Genomic DNA, 8,967 nt, shown 5'->3' on the forward strand with positions numbered 1-8,967 from the left:
TTGAAATAGCAGGATATAGTTGATGTCTTGAATAGCATCAATAGTTGATGTCTTGAAAATAGCAGGATATTCAATAAAGCATAGTTGCTTTCTTGCCCATGGATGGGGCTGGCTGTGGGTGCTTTGATAAAATATGATTGATTGCATTTGATACAATTATTTTGGAGAGTCTCTTCCTTTCGGGTTTCCATCCAGCCTCCATAGATTTCCTCGATTGCGACTTCTCGGGGAGGGGAAAGCAGAGGTCTTCAGGCCGCTGGCTGTGGTCCTCATAAGTCTGGAGCAAACTCCAACCATCTCTCTGGGTTATGTTGCCACCGTGTGTCCTAAAACTGGAAATGCTACAGGCACACGTGTTTCTATGATATGTGTGTGTGTATATATATCTCTATCTTTTTCGGTAGTTTAGCGTTGGATGCGGGTGTCTCGGTTGCAGTCTCTTGCAAAGGAGATGTTTGCATTGATACCCATGGGTCGTCGTGATTTCATCTCTTCTGGCCATTTTTCGGCCACTCCGTTTTCACGAGGGTGGAAGCACGTGGAAGGCAAGTTGAGAGGAGCAAAGCAAGAGCAGATGCCGAAGAGGGTGGAAAGCAGGACCTGCCGGGCAGGGAGAAGGCTTTGCTTAGCCTAGAAAAGAGGGAGACGTGTTCCATCCTCCCGAAGCTAAAAGGCTGTCACCAGGAGGATGGGGCTCGATTGTCCTCTGTGTCCCCCCCCTGCCCCGGGGGGACGCAAGGCGATGGAGAGAAGTTAATTTGCAGAGGAGATTGAGGTTAAGTGTTAGGAGGGACTTCGGGGGCGGCGCAACGTGGTGGCGGCTCCTTCGCTGGTGGTTTTCGGGAACATCTGCCAGCTCTGCTGCCGGCACCGGGGGAGTGAAGTAGGTCACCCTTCAAGGTCCCTTCCGAGCCCTACATCGGGGGCTCGAGCTGACGGCTGGGACCTACTCCATTTAGCGCACGTTGAACGCCTGGCAGGCTGTGAACGTGACTGGGCTGTCCCTGAGTCACGTCGGGTGACACAGCCGCGGAGGCTGCTGTCATCTGTGGGCAGCCGAGCGAGCGGAGAGGGAACGGCGGTGGCGGCGGGGCTGCTCCGCTCTGCTCAGGCTGCGATCTCTCTGCTCCCTTGCAGGCAAAGCTCATCTGAAGAAAGCCATCATGAAGCACGAGGAAGCCATGAGGATCCACGGCTTGTGTAAGATCCTGCGGAAGATGGATATCCTCCAGGAGGTCCTCTCCTTCGCCCACAAACGCTCGCTGAGCAAATATTCGGAAATCGACCACGAGGAGGACTTCTTTGAAACTGGAGATGCCCCGGACATTCACCGTAAGTGGTTTTTTGGGGGGATGCCGCTGGGGAGGGGATTTCTGGCAGGTTACATGGGGTGGGCAAACTCCACAGTGAGTTTGTGGCATGTCTCTGTGGACCAGAGCTCCCTGCACGGCGGTGGAGCATCACGGGTGGGAGTGGGGGCTCCAGGCTGCGTGTCTGGCAGCTGCCTGAGCAGGTCCCAGCTCTCATGGGTCACCATCCCTTCTCGGGGAGCATACTGTAGAGGCAGCAGCTGCCACAACTACCTGACCCCGGCGTATGTGCTCTTCTCTCCCTACCACTAGCCAAAACGCACCAGAAACCAGAGATAAAATCCCCAAACTTCTCCCAGGTGAAGGTGACTGACCTCTTCCATAGGCTGGTACGTATGGCTACGGGATGGAGGTTGCCCCAAGGGAGCAGACATCTCCTCCTCCTCCCCTGCATGCTCTGCTTGCCTGGTTTCCTTCTCCCCGCAGCCTCTTCTCCCTCTCCCGGTGCAGCCGCTGCGCTCACGGGCGGCTTTCCAAGGAGGACGAGCCGCCTCCTCGCAGGCAGGGACCTGTGCAGGGAGGAGGGGTGGGGGAGCACAGATCTGTCTCTGCAAGACCTAAATGGGTCGCAAAGCTCCTCCGGTGCATGGGGGAGTGGGCACAGGCATTTTGGGTGGGCTTTACCCGAGAAGGACTGAAGGGACCCTTTAGAGGAAGCTTTTGGGGGGAGTAGAGCAGGATGGTGCCAGCTGGGAGGCACCAGGAAAATCCCATGGGACCCTTATCCCTACCTTCTTTAGGCTTACAGGGTCCCGGGGAGCAGGACTGAGCTTTGGGGCTGCTGTGGGACCTGGCTGTGCTGTCCCCGTCCCCCAGATGCCCCAAGGGCTGCGTAGCACCCCAGGGAGAGGCCGGACTTCTCTGCTTTTGGACAGCCCCAGGGCAGGCAGGTATATCCTGCTCCTGTGGGAATAGAAAAGTAGGAAAAAGGCAGGAAAAGAAGAAAGATTTGGAGGGGGGGGATCTGACCCTGAAGAGGTGACCTGTCCCACCGCCTCGCACCCTGCTGCTGGACCACCCCAGCCAGGCTGCATCCCCCAGAGGCAGGCAGCGGTGAAAAACCTCAACCCCCATCGTCCCTGCTTGGATGATGGTTGGGTTTTTTTTCCTGAAGGGGGGAATTAAGGAGCCAGCTCTGCCCACCGGAGCTTTGTTTCATTTGCTTTGGGTTTATAGTGTCTAAACTGATGCCAGCTCGCTGACTGTGCCGAGACCCCCTCCTCCTCCTGCCTCACAGGAGCAGGGCAGTGCCAGCAGGATGTCCAGACCTAGGCTCTGGACAGAGGGTTGGACCAGAGACCTCCCGAGGTCCTTCCCAACCCACACAAGACTGCTGCTACTGCTCAGAAAGCCAACGTCCGACATGGGCTTTTAAGCACCTCTAGCTTTATAGTGCATAAATCTGCATTTTTGGGCATGCAGGCAGGGTAAATCACCAGGTAGGCTCAAAATCGCGTCCTTAAAGAAATGCAAAAGACTGCTTTCTTGCTCTGCTTCCTCCCCATCAGTGGGTGTTTTGCAAGGTTGCACATCCCTAGGGAGTTGTTCTTGCACCGAAAGGCGCTTTCCGTGTCTCTACCTTACCCCAGGGGCCCCTTTCGGTTTTCTCGGCCAAAAACAAGTGGTACCCAGCGCGGAGAGTCCACCTGATGAGAGGAGAGAACGGGTTTGGGTTCACACTGCGAGGAGACTCCCCCGTCCTCATTGCTGGTGTCATCCCGGGGGGCTGCGCTGCCGTGAGTACCCCAGGTTCTTGCTGTCCCTGTGGGGATGCTGGAAGTGAGGTGTCAGGGGTTGCCTCGAGGGGTGCCAGGTGGTTTTAGATCTGAACACTCAGTTGGTAACTGCATTGGTGTGCTCAGGTGGAGATTCATCTCTGCCGGGGCTTGCAGATGGGTGTCAGGAAAGAATTGATTTTTTTGTTTTGTTTTAGGAGACAGCTAAGGAAAAAATATGGAGGTTAGCTCCGTTTTTAACTGCTGGCAGCCTCTCTTTGGCAAGCACCCAGCTCCCTTCTCCCCCATTTTGGGACGTGACAGTGGATGGAACAAGATGGCAAGTCTGAAACGCGAGTTATCTCAGTGAAAACTCACTGTTTGGGCTTTCTGATGTATCAGGGCCAACTTTGTTTTCCAGTAGAAGCTTGCTGGATCATCCTTGTGGGACACCCTAAAGGTTTCCCTCCTCCCTCAGCACTATTCAGCATCAACCCTGCTATCCAGAGCCCAGCACCTCTGTAACAACGCGCTCCTTAGCAGCAGGATCGCATCCCTTTTTGGGAGACTAAAATCTTCTTAAAGACCATATATGGTCCATATCTGGACCAGAGTTGTGTCCCCTGGGCTGCTAACATTCCTTGCACTCAGCTGGGGTGAGGTTGGTCTCTAGATAGACACCAAAATGCGGGTGTCCCTGTGTGGACAAGTTTTTAAACCTCCATTGCAACTGGTCTGGCGTGTCCTGGCTGGGTTGCTCCTAGCTATGATGCTGTCCCCACGGCCCCGAGCTGGCACATGCTTTCCTTCAGGCATGTCAAGAGCCTTGCTGATGCCTTGATGGATGAAGGGTGTGCAAAGAACCTTGCTGAGCCTGCTGTTTTCTCAAGGATCAAGGCTTGCAGGCAAATTTTTTTTGTTGGTTTTTTTTTCCTGGAGACCTGCAGCATTTAACCTTTATCGAAGAGTCAGAGCTGGATGCACTTTTTGCAAGGCTGCAAAAAGTCACGGGGCTGGGAGTTTATAGCATGCTGGATGTCAAGCGTGGCCATCGCCAGCAGCTGCAAAAGAGGTCCTTAGTCTGTAGAGCATCCCACTTTTGCATGCACGCTGCAAAGCAGATACAAAATCTTTCGGATGATGAAGGCATCGGCTGTCTTGTGCTGTAGGTGGAGGGTGGACTCCAACCATCCCTGTGGCCCGTGCCTCCACAGGACTGGGACCTGTGGGGTGGAAACCAAGCAGACTTTGTGCAGCAGCATTCATGAGCTCAAACATGTGCATCTTCTTTCTTCCCCCGCAGGAAGCCGGACTGAAGGAGGGAGACTACATCATCTCGGTGAACGGCAAGGACTGCAAGTGGTCCAAGCATGCCGAGGTGGTGCAGCTGCTGAAGAGCACTGGGGAGGAGGGAGTGGAGATCACTGTGATAACCCTGCAGGGCTCAGAGGGACCAAAAGCTGTAAGTCACGTCCCAAGCCTTAGGTGGGAAACTGCAGGTCTTGGGGGGGGAGAGACCGGCTGTGGTCTGCTTAAACGAGGCTCTGCGCTGTCTCTAGCGTGGCGGCTTTGTTTGCAGCTGGCTTAGCAAATGTGAAGCAGGATTTCTAGGGAGGGAAAGCTTTGCTCTTTCACTGTTAGCCTCAAGCCAGGCACCGAAGCAGGTGGCTCCACGGGGGGCAGACGTTCCCCAGTATCCTGCTCCCGGGATGGAGGTGCAGGGCTGAAGCCGGGCACTGCATTTGCAGCCCGGGTGCTGCCCTGGCTTCACGCCCCTCTCTGCTCCCCTTCCCAAACAGGCAGATAAGAAGGCAGCAGCGATGTCCTCAGGCAGCGGGATGCTGAAGAGCAACAAGGAGAACAGCCGAAAGAGCCTGATGAACAGCAAGAGCGCCAGCACGCTGCTGGTCTGGAGCAAGAAGAGCAAGCGGAGCAAGAAGAGCACCTACGGCGTCCCCTTCACTGCGGTGGGAGACAACGAAGCCATGTACTGAAGCGGCCACCGGGCTAGGTCGTGTCCCGTGAGCTCCTGGGGCTGGCTGCCTGTGAACCCTCGCAAGCACCGGTGGCCTGTCTGGGCTGCGCTGGTGTCGGTGCTGCAAGGACCCCCCTGCCCCGGGGATGTGCCGCTGGTCGGATCCTCTCCGAAGAGGCGAGCGATGCACAGTGCCGGACTCCTCCATCTCCCAGCTCCTGCGTTAAACGGTCCTCAGATAAACAATATGGGGAAACACTGTTTTATTCTTTATTCTTAATTTTTTTTGTTGTTTTTTCTCTTAAGGGGTCGGGGGGAGCTGTGCTTCAGTATAAAGCAGGGACTGGTTTGTGTCTTCTGCTCAATGCGAGGAGCAGCCAAACCAAGCCCCAGCCATTAAAGCAAAAGCTGTAACCTTCTTTAGCGTCTCCTAGGCTTTCTCTGCAAGGTAGAAGATGGCACCGCTGCTGCCGCTCGCCGAGAGCTGCTGGCAGAGCCGAATTGTTCAGCAGCTCCAGCTGGAGGTCACCTTCAACTACCCTTTTTCGGGAGAAGGGGATAGTGTGGGCACCGATGACTCGTGGTGACCCCATCGTGGGGTCCGGCGCAGACCTGCCCAAGCAACACTGGGCTGTGCATCTCTGCCACGGTACCAGTTAGGGATGTCCCAGTGAAACAGGTTGAAGTTAGGATGGGTTTGACCATTTTTTTTTTTTTTAGTGCTTTTTGGGTTTTTTTTTTTTTAATGGACACCTAGGTTGGCCCAGCAAATACAGCCCAGCTGCACAGCCTGCTTCTTTGGAAGAAAAGGGAAAGACTTAACGTGCATTTGTTGTCTCACTCTTTTTAATCAGTAGAGGTGGATTGCCCTAAATATGTGAGTAGATTAATAGCTAAGAGCCTTGGTGTTTTTTTCTTGGTATGAGATTAAAATTCGAGGAAGATAGCTCCTCCAGATTATTAAACTACTAAATTTGTGCTAGTATTGGATCTTGCACACGTTGCTAATACCCTAACACTGTGCTGTCAGCATTCGTACCCGAGCTGGGCTGATGGATACATACATCTTGGTAATTGTACTGGAAATGCTGGGAGACTCCGAATACACACTTAGATATATAGGCAAAATTTTCTCAATCCCATTTCTGCCTTGTGCATTATTTTTCTGAAGGCTAAAAAGCTGTCTGGTCTTCAGTGCTTGGATGATCTTGGTAGGTATAAAATACCCTTCAGAGATGCAATTGTATTTTTGTACTTCTTAAGTCGTGACAAATTTGTAGCAGTAGTTTAATGAAGTGAACGCGCGCTGGCAGCAGGATATCGTCGCGAGAGCATCCCTCTGGGGTTGTACCGTGACTTCTAGGTGGCTCAATACCCACACGCCAAGCTTGCGGCCCCAGTTTTATTTAAGGAGAACTAAAGGAGGGGTTCTAGCTCTGCGTTATTGACCGAGAGGCCTCTCTGTAGACTTGAGACATCATCAGACGGGATTACAGATCTGGCTGCCACCACGAGGCCATCTGGTGCAGTCAAGCTTTTCTACGTAAGCTTGCCAGCTGCTTGGCGCGGGAGTGGTAAGGAAGGGGGTAGGTTCACAGAAAAGGCCACCTTGCTGTTAAAGTATCTCGGCAGCATCTTCCCCCGATCCTAAATGTGTTGCCGACACGGACGTCTCCAAGTTGGAGATGTATTTAAGAAGCATGCACAAGCGGCGAGCCCGCGCATCGCGTTTCCACCCGCACCACCCAACTCCTCCGTTGGCGTTGGTGGAGGTGTTGTGTTCTGTGCGAGTTGGATAATTTCCCTAACACCGGTGGGTTTGTTTTGTTTTTGTTTTTTTTTAATTTGTACATGGACTCTCACCTTTTATGGATTAAAAAGCACTGATTCGAAAACACTTCGTTGCGCTCATCTCTGTTGCAAATCACAGGTGGACTGGGTGCACCCAGCGCGAGGGGAACAAAGCCCCGGGTTGAGCTTGCGAATGGGTTGTTTTGGGATCGTTTTTACATAAATCTGGAGCTGCTGAGGTTGGGAGAGATCATTTGGCTCTGGTACGACCTAATCCAAGGCAAACTGAGCTCCGAAGCATCCAGATCAGCCCAACAGCCCTTGGTGAGCCATCATCTCCATCTCCAGCATGGTGTAATGGGAGCCAGTGGCTTTGGCGCATGAGTTATTTCATGGAAGTAATGCGGGAGGTGAGGGGTGGGGCTCAGGCTGGATCCCGTGGGGGCTTTTCTCTTGGAAAAGACCTGAAACCATTCAAGAAAGTCATCTTTGCTTCACACAGCATGTTTTGATCTGTTGTTTTGGGGTTTCCAAAAAAGGGTTTCCAGACCCCTTGTTTTTGGAAGGTATCGCTCGTGCTGGAGGAGCTCATTAGTAGCTGGTAAACAGCAAAACCTTGACACGGGACAGCCCCCCACCCCATTTTCCCTTGGGGGTCTGTTTCACTGGACCCCACCTCCCCGCCATCCAGACAAGTCCCTCGCTCAGGGATTGTGCACCCCACAGGAGGTTAAAGGACAGAGTACCTCCTCTTCAGAGACACAAGAGGTGGGTTTCATAGAATCATTAAGGTTGGAAGAGACCTCTAAGATCATCGAGTCCAACCGTCAAAGGGGTGTTTAAACCCCCTTAGATGGGAATGGAGCAGGGTCAATGCTTTCAACTTTGGGTTAATACGGAAAAGGGTGGTTAGGAGCCTCTTTTTCTCCTGTCTACCAAGCCAGGGTTAAAATAGCATCTGACTTTCTTTGACATATTTTTGTAATTTAAGGTGTTTCCCGTTTCATCAGACCTCCTGTACCCAGCACCAACCTCAAAGCCCTACCAAGTGTTTTAAGCCACCCACTGGAAGTTCTGCTGCAGTAGATCCCTTTCCCACCTACGTTCAGTGGATGTGGGAAACTCATGACTCCATAGCGGGGATCGCCTCCCCCTCCGATGACATGTTTTCAGATGAGATGTGTGCTCCATCAGCAAGAGCCCAGTGCTCCCTCCCGCTTTGCTGGGAGGCTATGGAGCTGGATGTCTCCATGCTTGTCTTCTCCATCTGGACCTGAAGGTGGAGGGGTCCTGTAGGATGCTGGTGGTGGGGGCCAACATGGGTAGAAAGCACAGGAGCCATTGCAAAAATAGCTTTACAGTAACCAAGAACTTGAGGTGTCTCCAACCTCTGTCCCTGCGGAGAGGAGCTCCAGGGGGGCTCGGGAGCTGAGACTGTGCACGGTGCTCCTCGGTCCAGGTGTCCTGGGCTGGGACTACTTAATGCAACTCTTGGGAGCATCTTTTGACCAGAGAGGAGGTGCAAAGAGGGTTTCTTTTTATCCCTTGCTGATTTTCAGGGCCCTTGAGACAGAAAATGGTGGTGCCCGCCATCCTGGAAACCCCATCAGGGAGAGCCCAGCAAACCCACGGGGGTTTTTTCCTGCCTTTGAGGTTGAATTTTCCTCCTCCTGGAACTTCATGCTCAAAAACCTCTTAGCCCTTCCAGCATGGTGGGAAGGTGTTTTGATTTTCCCCTCCGTCAGGTACACAACGGCACTCTTAATAGAAGAGAAGGTACCTGCAGTGTTGGGAGCCGCGGCCGTGTGCCTGCCTCCTCGCTTCATGGCTCGTTGGCACCATAACCCATAATGTCTTCTCTGGAGCTGTTGCCGGCTACAAATTAATGTTTCTGCCTGTCCCTGGGGACAACGGAAGGAAAGCAGCTCCTTGGGCTGATGGCCTCCAACCACGGCGTGGTTTGGTGCTGGGATACTGCAGCCACGCAAGGTGCTCTCACTGCTTGCTACACTGAATTTGCAATTTTTTAGGGGGATCGGGCCCTTCAGCAGCACCTTGTGCTGCTTTCAAACAATCCTGGGCCAGGAGCAGATCAGTGGGGTCGTCCCGGGAGAAG

General features: G+C 53.3%; 1 protein-coding gene across 1 annotated transcript in view; it reads left to right on the forward strand.

The window, feature by feature from the left end:
- The window catches only part of RHPN1 (rhophilin, Rho GTPase binding protein 1), a 39,900-nt gene extending 32,951 nt beyond the window's left edge, over positions 1–6,949 (forward strand). Inside the window, exons 11-15 of the mRNA XM_009329148.1 lie at positions 1,138–1,332; positions 1,623–1,699; positions 2,960–3,106; positions 4,389–4,547; positions 4,885–6,949. Coding sequence (XP_009327423.1) covers positions 1,138–1,332; positions 1,623–1,699; positions 2,960–3,106; positions 4,389–4,547; positions 4,885–5,079 — 773 coding nt within the window. The 3' untranslated portion in view covers positions 5,080–6,949. The remainder of the gene's footprint in view (positions 1–1,137; positions 1,333–1,622; positions 1,700–2,959; positions 3,107–4,388; positions 4,548–4,884) is intronic.
- Positions 6,950–8,967: the final 2,018 nt, after the last annotated feature.

This window comes from Pygoscelis adeliae, unplaced genomic scaffold (assembly GCF_000699105.1).
Source record: "Pygoscelis adeliae isolate BGI_AS28 unplaced genomic scaffold, ASM69910v1 Scaffold257, whole genome shotgun sequence".
In the NCBI taxonomy this organism is placed as follows: Eukaryota; Metazoa; Chordata; class Aves; order Sphenisciformes; family Spheniscidae; genus Pygoscelis; species Pygoscelis adeliae.